Source organism: Argopecten irradians, chromosome 9 (assembly GCF_041381155.1).
Source record: "Argopecten irradians isolate NY chromosome 9, Ai_NY, whole genome shotgun sequence".
Taxonomy (NCBI): Eukaryota; Metazoa; Mollusca; class Bivalvia; order Pectinida; family Pectinidae; genus Argopecten; species Argopecten irradians.
The window spans coordinates 7,719,200-7,734,548 of record NC_091142.1 but is presented as its reverse complement, the minus strand read 5'-3'; the positions used below and the strand labels follow the sequence as shown (position 1 = coordinate 7,734,548).

The 15,349-nt window shown below is 37.3% G+C and overlaps 1 protein-coding gene across 1 annotated transcript in view; it reads left to right on the top strand.

The window, feature by feature from the left end:
- Positions 1 to 14,726, top strand: part of LOC138331371 (uncharacterized) — a 44,457-nt gene extending 29,731 nt beyond the window's left edge. Inside the window, 9 exon segments of the mRNA XM_069278942.1 lie at positions 1,843 to 1,881; positions 3,203 to 5,689; positions 5,834 to 7,517; positions 7,519 to 8,042; positions 8,891 to 8,921; positions 10,042 to 10,147; positions 10,709 to 10,808; positions 12,359 to 12,558; positions 12,560 to 14,726. Coding sequence (XP_069135043.1) covers positions 1,843 to 1,881; positions 3,203 to 5,689; positions 5,834 to 7,517; positions 7,519 to 8,042; positions 8,891 to 8,921; positions 10,042 to 10,147; positions 10,709 to 10,808; positions 12,359 to 12,558; positions 12,560 to 12,727 — 5,339 coding nt within the window. The 3' untranslated portion in view covers positions 12,728 to 14,726.
- The last annotated feature ends 623 nt before the right edge of the window (positions 14,727 to 15,349 follow it).

The window sequence follows — 15,349 nt, the reverse complement described above, 5'->3', positions numbered from 1 at the left end:
GATACTCATATTGGGCCTGCAGCATGCTGTGATAAAGGGCTACCAAATTTGTTCAAATGAATGACCTTGACCTTCATTCAAAGTCACATTGGTCAAATAGCCTTAAATCCTTTAAACAACTTCTTGTGAATAACTAAGAGGCCTAGAGACCTGATATTGGGCCCGGGACATGCTTGGATGAAGGGCTACCAAGTTTGTTCAAATGAATGACCTTGATCTTCATTCAAAGTCACATGGGTTAAATAGGTCAAAATCTTTAAACGACTTCTCAAGAAATGAAAGGCCCAGGATACTCATATTTAGACTGCAGCATGCTTGGATGAAGGGCTACCGAGTGTGTTCAAATAATGACCTTGACCATCATTCAAGGTCATGGGGTCAAATAGGCTAAAATCTTTTAAACAACTTCTTCTCAAGAACCAAAAGGTCTAGGATGCTCATATTGGACCTACAGCATGCTGGGATGAAGGGCTACCAAGTTTGTTCAAATGAATGACCTTGACCTTCATCAGACATGTTAACCCTACCGATTCTGGCGGAAGTCTACCGCTTTTGAGACTGATATTCCGCCTACCGCTTTAATATCCAAATATTCCGATTTCTGCAAAATATCGTCCTCATTTTTTTTCTTCCGATTTCTGAATTTTTCATAGTCGGTTGGGGCTGCCATGGTGGCTTCAAAATGCATACCAGACCGAGTAGGGGGACTGGCTTCATAATTAAGTAAACAAAGGAGGTGTGAACACTCCCTGACCAACACCCACTGGTGCTAATTAGCAGCCTGGGGCTAGTTCCACCTTGGCTTGGTGGTGTCACTTGCTTAGCCTATTTCAGGTGTCTGAGTGTAACGATGTGTATTACGTAGGCCTACCTTAAGGAAACAATCATCTGGCCTTTCAATAAATTTTGTGCTTAAAACTAGTAAGCATCATTTCAAAAACAAACACTACTTATAATTGAAATGATTTACTCACGTTTTTAATGTAAAATAGGCATACAGTGTCTGCTGAAAATCATAAACTTTTGCAATCGTAATGGCCGCCATTTTGGAATGAGGTGATTCTAATAAAGGAGCAGGATTTTGGTATGTTTTTTCAGGATATCGCTAAAAAAAAAATTTTTTAGGGTGATTATTTCTCTAGAAAATTGGTGTAAATTTTAGAAACAAATATTTGTATTTTTTCTTGCATGAATCAAAAGAAAATGAGTCCAGTATGTATTGCAAAAAAAAAAAAAAAAATGAAAAAAAAAAAAAAAGAAAGACAAAAAAAGTTGATAAGTAGCATTGAAATAAAAGTATGCCATAATTAACATTTAAAAAATACAAAATGAGCCACCAATGCAAGGCCTATGGTAATAATTAAAGTTAAATCATAATTTGTTAACAAAATTGTAATTATTTTGCATATTATTGATATTTATACATCTCTGATGCGTCGCAAAAAATACCGCGTGCAATGCTACCGCTTTTGAGTAAAAAATCTACCTCTTTTTTCTCACCAAAGGTTAACATGTCTGCCTTCATTCAAGGTCACAGGGGTCAAATAGGCTAAAATCTTCTTCTCAAGAACGGAAAACCTTAGGGTTCTCATATTTGGCCTGCAACATGCTGGGATGAAGGCCTACTAAGTTTGTTCAAATGAATGACCTTGACCTTCATTCAAGGTTATTGGGTCAAAAAGGGAGAGAGGAGCTTATAGGGACATGGGTGCTTATTGGGTCGAATATGGTACCTACCCATAAGGGAGGTAACTGTGCATTATGCAAAGATGGAGTGTTCAGCCCTAGTTTGTAGCTCTAGGTTTATCGTGTACTTTATATGTTTATTTCTTTTTCCATCAGATCTTAGCAATCCTATATTCCTGGTGCTGAGGCTGAGAGGTGGGCTATCAGATTTATCAACCCTAAAATCTAAGGCTTTTGTTGATTACTTTTCAAGGGTAAGTCAATGATAATTTTTTAACTCATTCACCCCTGAAATTTCATAATGGACTGGTCAAATAATTGTTATAGAAGAGCCTTAGTGTGTCTTCAGGGGTGAATGAGTTAAATGAAAAAGACTTCGATATAAAGAGTTAAATAATATAATACATGGTAAGTCAGTGATAAACAAATGATAATGACTTTTATGTATGGAATACAATGATATTATTTGAGTGCGAGTCCTAGGAATAGTGATGTCTTACAATACGTCTGTTTCGAGATCCCACCAATATATGATATATACTGTATTCGACCCAATAAGAGCCCAAGTCTCTATAAGTGCGCCTCCCCTCTTTTTAGGCCTCGATTTCAATTACTCAGGCATAAATAAAGACCAAAACTACTCAAAACTGTCTAGATTTGCAATAATTTCGTCTTTTTTTTTATCAATTTTTTTAAACACTCGGATAATCGGTGGTTGCTAGGGAAAAGATATCTCTATCTTACACAGGGGGGTGTAAGACGGCTCACACGCGTTAGACAATAACATGACGTCATCAATACATGTGGCGCACATGTAGATGACGTCATCAATTTTGAAGCATAACAAGGTTTCTGAGATAATGGCGCGATGAAAAAGCTGGAAACCAAGTGGAATTTCATCATTTTTCTGCTATGTATGGGAGAAAAAGAATCAAACATGGGTCTGTGAAGTGGACAGGGATATCTCAACCCTTGTGAAAGATTTTGGCCGTCAACCCTCGGCAAGCCTCGGGTTGACCGGCAAAAATCTTTCACTTGGATTGAGATGTCCCTGTCCACTTCATAGACCCGTGTAAGATTCTATTATTCCTATCCAAGGTATGTAAGGTAGCTTGACCCTTGTGAAAAATTTTGGCTGGCCAGCACTTGACAAGCCTCATGCTTATCTTGAGAAATCAGTATCTATCTGACAGACCCATCATATTGGTAAGAATCTATCAATCTGATGTTTGGATTCTTTGAATAATTACTCTTCAGTACATTGCTTTGTGTTTGTATCGTATTTCACCGCAAATAAGACACCCCCGCCCACCCCCAATCCCACCCAGAGAAGAAATAAAGAAAGTGGTTGGGTGTCTTATTGTGGACAGCCCCTCGACAATATTGATCAAGTAGGTCACCATCTTGATATTTTAAATGTCTGTAATATGTTGTAATAGTAGTAAGACGGGTAATAGCAAGATGTTCTGGCATTGATAATTATCTTGTCTCAATATGTAATTCATTGTTTGTTCAGGATTGATCATCGAATTTGTCTCTTCCCAAGAAGTACTGAGTTTAATTATGTATTTTCAGCTCCAGTCCAGAAGGCAAAGAGGTCACGAAGGTCCTATAATGCAACGCAATTTAATGCAAAAGGCAAAAATAGCAGAAAGTCCTCTTGAATTTGAACAACAGCAACAACGACTTCAGCAACGGCTAGTACTGCAGCAGCAGCAACAACAGCCACAACAATCTCAGATATTACTACAACAACAGCAACAACAACAACAGCAACAACAACAACAGCAACAACTACAAGTAGTACAACAACAGCAGTCACATCAACAACAACAACGACAACAGCTACAAGTAGTACAACAACTACAACAACAGCAACAACAACAACAGCAACAACTACAAGTAGTACAACAACTACAACAACAGCAACAACTACAACAACAACAGTCACAACAAACCCGGCAATTACTACAACAACAACAACAACAGCAACTACAACAACAACAACAACAGCAACAACAACAGCCACTACTACAACAACAACAACAGCAACTACAACAACAACTACAACAACAGCAGTCACAACAAACCCGGCAATTACTACAACAACAACAACAGCAGTCACAACAAACCCGGCAATTACTACAACAACAACAACAACAGTTACTTGTAAACTCAATCATACAACAAGAACAGCAACAACATAAGATACAACAACAGACAACTGTAGGGAAAGTTGTTCCAAAACAACTGATTGCAACAAAAGCTGCCAGGAGGTCTGAACCTACCGAAGTAGAAAATGAGGATGAAGATGAGGATAATGAGGATGATGATTATCACAAGTTTTTTAATGCTGAAGTTAGGCAAACACAGGGGATATCTAGAGGTAAACAGTTGTCATTGAAAGGTGCTTCAAAATGTATACCTCCCAAAGATAGCAGTGAAGATGAAGAGGAGGATGATGATGGTGATGATGATGACATGTTTGCTAATGCTGAAGTTAAGCGAAAACAGAGGATATCTAGAGGTAAACAACTACAAGTAGTACAACAACAACAGCAGTTACTTGTGAACCCAATCATACAACAAGAACAGCAACAACATAAGATACAACAACAGACAACTGTAGGGAAAGTTGTTCCAAAAAAACTGATGGCAACAAAAGCTTCCAGAAGGTCTGAACCTACCGATGAAGATGAGGATGAAGATGAGGATGATGATGATGATGACGAGGATGATGATGCAGATGAGGATGATGATGATGATGATGATGATGATGATGATGATGATGATGATGACAAGTTTACTAATGATGAAGTTAAGCGAACACAGAGGATATCTAGAGGTAAACAGTTGTCATTGAAAGGTGCTTCAAAATGTATACCTTCCAAAGATAGCAGTGAAGATGAAGAGGATGATGATGATGATGAGAAGGATGATAATGAAGATGACATGTTTGCTAATGCTGAGGATAAACAAACACAGCAGATATCTAGAGGTAAACAGTTCCCATTGAAAGGTGCTTCAAAATGTTTACCTCCCAAAGATACCAGTGAAGATGAAGAGTATGATGAGAAGACAACGTCTTCTACCAGACCTAAGAAAAAGGAACAGAAAGAGAAACCAAGTATAACAAGGGGTCTACATTCAAATTCTACACACGTAGAAAAGACACATGTTAACACACAGCCTTTGGATCAGGAAAAAGACATGGATGTTGATTTTACTGATGAAGATATGATTTCCTTTGGTCTAGTGCCTGATGGGTCAGACCAGTTGATGGCATCACTGGACTTCCATGAATTGCCAGCCACACCAGATATTTCATCAACAGCCTTCTTTGGTGTTCCTGGTGTTCCCACAGTCCCAAAATCTACTCCGGGACCTCCCACAAGCTATTCACCAACAGCCCCAAGCTATTCACCAACAGTCCCGAGCTATTCACCAGCAATCCCAAGCTATTCACCAGCAGTCCCAAGCTATTCACCAACAGCTCCAAACTATTCACCAACAGCCCCAAGTTATTCACCAACTTCCCAGTCCTATGCTCCAACCAGCCCCTCATACAATCCCATTTTATCTGCTGAACAAATGGTCAATCAAATCGGTACATCATTCTCAGACATTAACAGGCCAGTATCCAGGGGCCAAGTACAACAATCCCAGCATGATTCTTCTCCGAGTTCAGGATTTTCATTTGGAGCACCACATCAAGCTACACAAAGCTATGCATCGCCACAGGGTTTTGGAGCTTCAACGACAAACCAAGGATTTTCATTTGGTGCACCACCTCAAGCCACACAAAGTAACGTTCCACCACATGTACAAGGTTTTGGAGCTTCAACGACAAACCAAGGGTTTTCATTTGGTGCACCACCTCAAGCCACACAAAGTAATGTTCCACCACATGTACAAGGTTTTGGAGCTTCAACGACAAACCAAGGGTTTTCATTTGGTGCACCACCTCAAGCCACACAAAGTAATGTTCCACCACATGTACAAGGTTTTGGAACTTCAACGGGGTTTTCATTCGGTGGTTTACCTCGACCAGAACAAATACCAACAGTTGTTTTTGGTGCCCTAGCTCTTTTTTCATTTGGTGCACCACCTCAAGCCACACAAAGTAATGTTCCACCACATGTACAAGGTTTTGGAACTTCAACGACAAACCAAGGGTTTTCATTCGGTGGTTTACCTCGACCAGAACAGAATAATGTACCAACAGTTGTTTTTGGTGCCCCTAGCTCTGCTTCAAGTCCAGGATTTTCATTTGGTGCACCACCTCAAGCCACACAAAGTAATGTTCCACCACATGTACAAGGTTCTGGAGCTTCAACAACAAACCAAGGGTTTTCATTCGGTGCTTTACCTCGACCAGAACAGAATAATGTACCAACAGTTGTTTTTGGTGCCCCTAGCTCTGCTTCAAGTCCAGGATTTTCATTTGGTGCACCACCTCAAGCCACACAAAGTAATGTTCCACCACATGTACAAGGTTTTGGAACTTCAACGACAAACCAAGGGTTTTCATTCGGTGGTTTACCTCGACCAGAACAGAACAATGGTTCAACATTTTTTGATGCCCCTAGAACCGCTGCAAGTCAAGTTTTTAGCATATCACCTCAAGCCACACAAAGTAATGTTCCACCACATGTACAAGGTTCTGGAGCTTCAACAACAAACCAAGGGTTTTCATTCGGTGCTTCACTTCAACCAGAACAGAACAATGCTACATCTGTTGGTTTTGGTGTCCCTGGCCCTGCTCAGAGTCCAGGATTTGAAGTACCATTTCAAGCATGCTTAGGCTTTTTTGGTTCTTCACGCCGATCAGATCCTAGCGTTCCTCCAAGTTCAGGGCTTAGGTGTGGTGCTCCACAGCCAAGAAATGCAATGGGTAGAGAAGCTGGAGGTGGACGAGGTAGACAAGATGGACACGGTGGACAAGGCAGAGGAGGACGAGGTGGACGAGGCGAAGGAGGACGAGGTGGACGCAGTCGAGATGTAAGGAGTGAACCAAGTGTTATTTATAGGCGTGGCATTAAAGGCCCACCTTGTGGTGGCACAGCATCTTCATTCTTAGAAAATATTGACACAGATTCAGTAATATATGATCCAAAGTACCGTTCAATGAAGGAAAGAGATGGTGATGGTGATGGATCTGATGGTGGTCGCAATGCTGACAGAAAAAGGAAAGAAAGAAGGAGAAGAAGTTTGAGTCGAGACAGGCAAAGAAACTTGAGTCGAGACAGACAAAGAAGCTTGAGTCGAGACAGACAAAGAAGTTTAAATCGAGACAGACAAAGAAGTCGCAGGGATAGAAGTACTAGTAGAAGTTTGTCAAGTCGTAGAAGACATAGAAGTACTAGTAGAAGTTTGTCAAGTCGTAGAAGACATAGAAGTACTAGTAGAAGTTTGTCAAGTCGTAGAAGACATAGAAGTACTAGTAGAAGTTTGTCAAGTCGTAGAAGACATAGAAGTACTAGTAGAAGTTTGTCAAGTCGTAGAAGACATAGAAGTACTAGTAGAAGTTTGTCAAGTCGTAGAAGACATAGAAGTACTAGTAGAAGTTTGTCAAGTCGTAGAAGACATAGAAGTACTAGTAGAAGTTTGTCGAGTCGTAGAAGACATAGAAGTACTAGTAGAAGTTTGTCAAGTCGTAGAAGACACAGAAGTACTAGTAGAAGTTTGTCGAGTCGTAGAAGACATAGAAGTACTAGTAGAAGTTTGTCGAGTCGTAGAAGACATAGAAGTACTAGTAGAAGTTTGTCAAGTCGTAGAAGACATAGAAGTACTAGTAGAAGTTTGTCAAGTCGTAGAAGACATAGAAGTACGTAGAAGACATAGAAGTACTAGTAGAAGTTTGTCAAGTCGTAGAAGACATAGAAGTACTAGTAGAAGTTTGTCAAGTCGTAGAAGACATAGAAGTACTAGTAGAAGTTTGTCAAGTCGTAGAAGACATAGAAGTACTAGTAGAAGTTTGAGTCGAGGAAGGAGAAGAAGTTATAGCAGAAGTTTGAGTCGAGGAAGGAGAAAAATTGAGAGATATGAAGAAATGAAAGGAATAAAAATTATGAACAAAACGTGTAAAAAAGGGGCAGAAGAGAGAAAGACTCAAAAAAGTAAGTCAGGACTTCATGAAGATATTGATGGAACAAGGTACAAAAATCTTGACAAAGGAAGACAAATTCAGAAGACTGCTGAAGAAACAGAAGAAAGGGACTTAAAGAAACTAAGAAGAAAGAAAATGGACAGAGGAGACGCAACTGAAGGATTGAAACAACAAAAAGAATATGTGCCTGGATGTCCCATAGATTTGACACTATCTGCTAACATCTGGATAGCTCCGTCTGCTTCAGGTTTGTAATTTCCTTTATCCATTAGTTAAAGATACTCCACCGCCAACAGAGTATAAATGATATTCATTATTTGAACAATAATTGGTGTTATGTTTAATTAACACAAAAAATAATATAAAATAATTCATTTTGCCTTAGGTACATGAGCAATCAGTACTACATTCCATATAGGATATAGTGCCAAGGAATTTTTTTTCGGGAAGAAATTAATTATTTTTCATATTTTTACCTTTAAGTAAATTAGAAGCTCAATCTTTCTAAGGGTGGTAATGGTGTAAAGTAAGTAACTTTTGTAACTGAAGGAAAAACACTAAATTGTCTGCTCCTGTTTTTGATAGTGAATAAATACCATTTGTCGGCAGTGGAGCATCTTTAAGTAATGATAAAATTACATAATATCTGTAATTGATTTTACTGTCAAATAAATTTGGTGAAATAGTAATTGCTATAAGGAAAAAGTTTCTCTGTATCTTAATTGATTTCAGACTTTTATTAATTACAAATTCAATTTTAGTTAATTACAAATTAAATCATCAAATAATGAATTAAAAAGTTGCTGCAAAAATCAGCTGTAATAATTGTTTTACAACTTCGTAATACATAGAAATTTACAAAAATTAAAAAGAAAATTTTTAAATTGATAAATACAAATATTTCCTGTTAATCATCTTAAGTAAGCTTAATTCATTCACCCCTTAACATGCATTTAGGCTCTTCTGTATCAAAGAATAGACCAGTCCATTATGAAATTTCAGGGATAAATGGGGTAATTACAATAGATTTTAATCTGACTTCTTTGTTTTGAAAGACCTATTTCATTTTGTTCTTTTTTTTTCTTTGATTTGCAGAAAAAACTAGAACTTCTTCGGCTGGTGGAGTGTAAGTATAAAAATATTGGCCAAAGGAATGATGTATTTAGATACAGTGGGACCCACATTTTTTTTTAAATCGGTTATATTAAAGTACTGCTTTTAAAATATGAAATGAATCATAATTCCTGTTTACACATATTCATTATCTTTCTGCTTGGTTATATTGAAATTTGGATAATTGGAAGAGATTTTCCGTTCTTTAGGACTTTAGGATATATCTAGGTTCCACTTATGTTCAAAAATCATATTTAATGAAATATTAAAATTTCAAAACATTTGACTGGCAGATCTGAAAACTAAAGGCAGACTTATATACCATAAACCAGCTTGTATTATCGAGTGCAATAACTACATCCAAAAAGATACTGCTGTCAAAATTCATTGCAAAGAAAATATAAATAACAGTGATACCATTTGATTTCTAGGAAATCGTGTATCACGAAGTTAAACCTCCATATACAAAACTGTGAAATTAGCAATAGTTTTTGCTCAGATTTGACTTAAAGGATATTAGGCCTTGGTCAATCATTAATTGGCTCTATTTATGAAGATGAAAATCAGCTTGTTAAATAGATCATGAAACATAAAAATGAGCTTTTGTTGTTTTAGATATTAATTAGAAAGGTTAGCAATACAGGCCTTATTGGCCTCTTTGCAACTTCCCAGGCATTATCTTTTACTTCCGGGTATATTAGAAAAGATAATATAATCATTGACAGAGTACAATTATGACATATCAAAGAAACACAATTTAACAAAGAAAGACAACTTATTGACTTGTGCCCTATACGAACATTCAACTCACGATCTACGGCATCCTATCGCCTTGCCAAACATACACACTCATTTCATCAACAATAGTTTGTGCAATTGGACTAATTCACGTACCACGTGATACCTGATAACATTTGTGCAGGACTAGTATCTCCAGTGGTGATGGAACATAGCTCTTTGTAATCTTCCCGCTGAAATGACGTTATCCCGCGATAACGTCATTTGAATTTGACATCATTCCATCACCAATAGAAACAATAGTCCCACACAAACGTTATCGGGTATCACGTGGTAGGTGAATGAGTCCCATTAGGATTTGCAATTTTGTAATACTGAATAAAAATCTTTTTCAGAATCCTTTACAAGCATTTATATGAGGATTCAGGTATCTGGAAAGGAATTAAGCGTGACATTTCCAGGAGCTCTATTCCTAAATATATCTACGACCATATCAGTGAGGTAAAAAAAAATTAAGCTTAATAACTGCAGAAATAGTATTATTAAACTTGTTGCAAGACGGTTTATTTTCATAGTAAAATTTTATCAACATATTCTTAGGGATTACATAATATATAGTTAATAATTGCAAGTACTTGGATAAAAGTTCAAATAAAGTACTAGTGACAACAAAAGATGACGTCATAGCCAGGCATATTTGAAATACAGGAAAATGAGCAGTATGAAAAGACTTTTGACACAGTTTTACTTGTAGCCAAAACTTTTCAGCAATATATGAGAATCACAAGAAATTCAATCACATATGAAAATAACCTATTTTCTTGCAATTATTAAAAAGTCAGAAAATGGCTTCAAGCCTCATTGAAGAGTTATCTCCCCTTTGCAATTCTCTTCATTTCAACTGCGACACTCCTTCAGGTGTCGCCCCAAAAAAATGGCTTAAATTTTCCTTGTTCATAAAACTCAATAAATAAAAAGTGTGTATCGTAAGTTTGATTAAAATTTGTGAACAGGATCGAGGAAAAAAAAAACTTAGAGATTACTTGTATTTTGTGTTAACAGGGAAGTCACTGGGAGCTGACACCAGAACTGTGTAAAAGTATCGGTGTTTTCTACAACAAAATCACAAACTTACTGAAGCTACAAGGCCTGTACTCCCTTGGTATGTAGACAAAGCCTTCTAAACTTATAGTTATATCCCCCACAAAACACGTTTGCGGGGGATATTGTTTTGGGGTTTCATTCTTGTCTGTACGTCTGATGCTGTAAAATCCAAAACTGTTCAAGGTAGCGCCTTGGTCCCTATTTGTACCATACAGATTTTGAGGCTGATAGGAAAAACAAGATGGCCGCGAGGCGGCCATCTTTGATTTTGATAGTTAAGGTTTGATATCCCTATTTCTCAAAGAGTGCTGAAGGGATTTTGTCTCAAACTTTAATATGTAGGTTCCCCTTGGGCCCTCGTTGTGCATATTGCAGATTTTGAGACTGATCGGTGAACAAGATGGTCACCAGGCTGCCATCTTGGATTTTTGATAGTTGAAGTTTGTTAATGGATATTTCTTGAGAAGTACTGAAGGGATTTGTCTCAAATTTCACATGTAGGTTACCCTAGGTCCCTAGTTGTGCATATTGCATTTTGGGACTGATTGGTCAAAACAAGATGGCCGCCAGGCGCCATCTTGGATTTTCTGATATTAAAGTTTGTTATCCGCTATTTCTCAGTAAGTGCTGAAGGGCTCTGTCTCAAAATTCATAGAAGGGATCTGTCTCAAAAATTCATATGTAGGTTCCCCTAGGGACCTAGTTGTGCATATTGCATTTTGGGACCGATCGGTCAACAAGATGGCCGCCAGGCAGCCAACTTGGATTCTGTTATTCAAAGTTTGTTACCGCTATTTCTCAGTCATAAGTACTGAAGGGATCTGTCTCAAAATTCATAGAAGGGATCTGTCTCAAAATTCATATGTAGGTTCCCCTAGGGCCCCTAGTTGTGCATATTGTGATTTGGAACCGATCGGTCAACAAGATTGCTGCCAGGCAGCCATCTTGGTTTTTATATTCAAAGTTTGTTATCGCTATTTCTCAGAGAGTATTGAATGGATCTTTCTCAAATTTCACATGTAGGTTCCCCTAGGGCCCTAGTTGTGCATATTGTGATTTGGGACCGATTGATCAACAAGATGGCCGCCAAGGAGTCATCTTGGATTTTGATAGTTGAAGTTTGTTACCGCTATTTCTCAAAAGGTACTGAAGCGATCTGTCTCAAATTTTATATGTATCGTAGTATGTTTGAAAAAGTTTAAAAAGTAGAGAAAAGATCCATCTTTCCTTTGTCAGATATAGATCATTCTTTGGTGGGCGCCAAGATCCCTCTGGGATCTCTGGTTGATATATATTTTTTCTGTTACCATGGAATCATACCGGTAATCACCAAATAATTATTTTTCTTTCATTTTCAGGCTATAACTCCAAAACTGTTCAACTTAGCTCCTTGAAACTTACTGTATAAATATATATATGCCTGGTGCCAAAAACATGCCATTTGCTACTCCGCCAGGATACCTTATGTTTTCGATATTTTTTTTCTGTTACCATGGAAACTTTTGAAAAATTTTCCTGAAACGAGTCCAAATAATGTTTTTTACCCGTGAAAATACGCTCTAATGAAACTCCACCAAATAATTAACCCCTGTTTGGTTTTGTTTGCAGGAAGTAAAGCTGCAACTTTAGGGGAAAATATGATTGCCACTTACCTGGCAATGTTCAAGATAGTTATGATCATGTACCTACATCAGAAAGATGGACCACTGAGGATGACAAAAGACAGATTCGCTAGTTTGGGTGCGTCTAACTGGACTTTACACAGTGATGACACCACATCCATCCCATTAGAGACAGTCGGCGGAAAAAACCGAGACGATACATCTGGACAGAGAAATGACAGCAGTTCACAGGTGGCTGGTTCAGAATCGCAGTGAACACGAACGACTGTGCAGGCAGCTAGAACTTGGGCACACTCTTCACACCGCCACCTGGTACCTGTTCTGTGCTCTGAATGAAAAGGTGGTCACAAACTAGCTATTCATCAAGTGGACAGGGCTATCTTAAGACAGATTCATGTAAGATGTCCTTTTCCATATGTAAAAGTTAAAAAAAGAAATATTGGATAATTGTCTCAGACAAGCACATCCTAAGTGCTCTTGTAATGACTCAACTTTCTTTGTTCTTTTATGCTGTACAGTTTTTCATGGCTATTGAATGTTACCATTTACATACAAAATCCTAGATTTTTAGGAGTGGCATGCAATTACCTAGTGCCTCTATGTCTTAAAGCAATGTGTTTCTGAAAAATCATATTGTTAAAATATACATACGGTATACATGGCAACAAAGTTGAGAGGTTATACTTGAATTATCCTGTCTATCTGTTGTCTGCAAATCTTGTCAATTCCTTCTAATTTTGATGTAAGTGGTTTTAAATGATGACAAATGCTATGGTATAGTTTTCCTTAGGCATCAGATGTCATTTGGTAGCCATGGCAACCAAATAAAATGTCAAAATAAACCCAAATGAAATTTGTGTATGGATCAATTGGAGAACATATTTGATCCCGATTTCAAAACTAATATTTGACTACCATATATTGAAATGAGAGGTTACACCGTAGGTTTTATAGTTAGCAATTAGCTTACAGTTCCAGGTTTACAGTTACTGTAAAACCTGCCTTAGTGACCAACTCTGTATAAAGACCACCTGCATAATAAGACTTCTTTTCAAGTCCCTAGTGACCAATTCCAACACCATTTAACCTGTGTATAAAAACCACCTGGCTATATATTGACTATTTTCCTTTGTACCTTTGGTGGTCTTTTTAGACAGGTTTGACTTTATATATGACTGAACCAAAATGAGTTTATCAGGAATGCCTTGCTTTGCATTTATATATTTAGAAGTCCAATTGGTCATGTTTGTGATTTAATGTTTGCTGTGAGTATGTATGAGCGATATAGCTTAGAAAACAAATGTTAACAATGTGATGTACCATGTGTCTATGACTTAATTATTCCAGTCTGAGAGTATTATATAGTATAACGTGTCAATACCGACGCTTGTCTAACCCGGATCCCTGGGTATCCCAGCATGAAATTTCCTCCTTCATTTATTAGTACATGTAATCAAAACCTGTATAATCCAGAAACCTGACGAAACCGACCAATTCTGGTGACATCCGGTTTAGCCAAGTTACACTGTACTGTAAAACAACTTATTTTCATTGATGACCATGCAGGTAGCTCAGTCAATTAGACTGTCCAGCTATAGTTTTCAGAGATCTTTGGTTCAAATCCCAGTCTGGTCGCTACATTCCTCTTTATGTTACAATAAGGTTTAATATGCATTTTAAACGGAACTTCTTAGAATAATTATGACAATCAAACCCATCGCTGCATGGTATATTGTACAAAATGCATGGACAGTCATACATTTTTCAGTGTCAAGAAGTCGAAATGTCTGTGATTACTTCCCCTGATATAGCAATACATGTAGGTTGTGACTTTATGATTGATTCATTATTGATTTGATAATTTTTCACCAAGATCTTTTTTATATACCTTTTTATATTTTTGATTTTCAAGTCAATGGCTGTTGACAATAATTGCTGTCTAAATCATATCTGTGATATATATATGTATCTATCCATTTGTGTTTTTTTATTGTGCTATTTAGCTAGAGTACAATTATTGAAGAATCATGCATTAGACCAAAAAAAAAAAAATGTCTCTTCTGGGTTACCCGACCGACCCTAATTTTTTTCCATTTTTCTACAAAAAAATAATAATAAAAGTCGGGATTTTGATCTTAGACTCCGGTTCGGCCATTACTTTAGAGTGAAAGACACTAAAACAAAATGTGTCCTACCGACCCTATTTTTTTTGCCAATGTGACCCTAAAAGACATTTTTTTTTTTACCTAACTTAATTCCTTTGATTAATCACATAATTTACCAAAGTACATTCACCACATTATAATTTATAATATACAAATAATTTTCATAATAAAATCATGTGATAATTGAAATCTGTGAACATTTTCTTTTTCTTTCTTTTGAATTGTAATGCTAAGCAACAGGTGTGTACGCAGGCTTTTAACTCTGAAGATGTACAGACACCTATATATGTGTAAATAGAGGTTACACAATGAGTGGCTGTTCGATATAGAATTTATTCCACACAAGTGAATTATTTTTTTAAAGTTACAAAGACAGAAGCTTTAGCGAGTGTCTTTTGTAACTTTTAAAAAATAACTTACGAGTGTAGAATAAATTCCATATCCAACAACCACGAGTCGTGTGACCTGTTTCTACCACAATTATATCCGATTTTAGCCGATAGAAATACGACGAGGATAAGTACGCTATCCAACAGCAGTTTTGGCGACAAGCGGCGATCACAGCATAGCATGACGTCACTCCACCATTAATAACGTTGACAAAAGATGATACCACACTGAGAAAGTTGTAGTTCGGTCAAAGTTCACTGTGTCAGCCAATCAGAATGCGTACAGAGTTTATACCACGTGTGGTATAAACAAATTGTTAATCAACAGCTGCATCGTTTATTTGATACCCTGAGAGTTGAATAACACTGACTATTGTGGTAGAATACTGGATATACATTAAGCTGTCTGTATATATCTAGTGA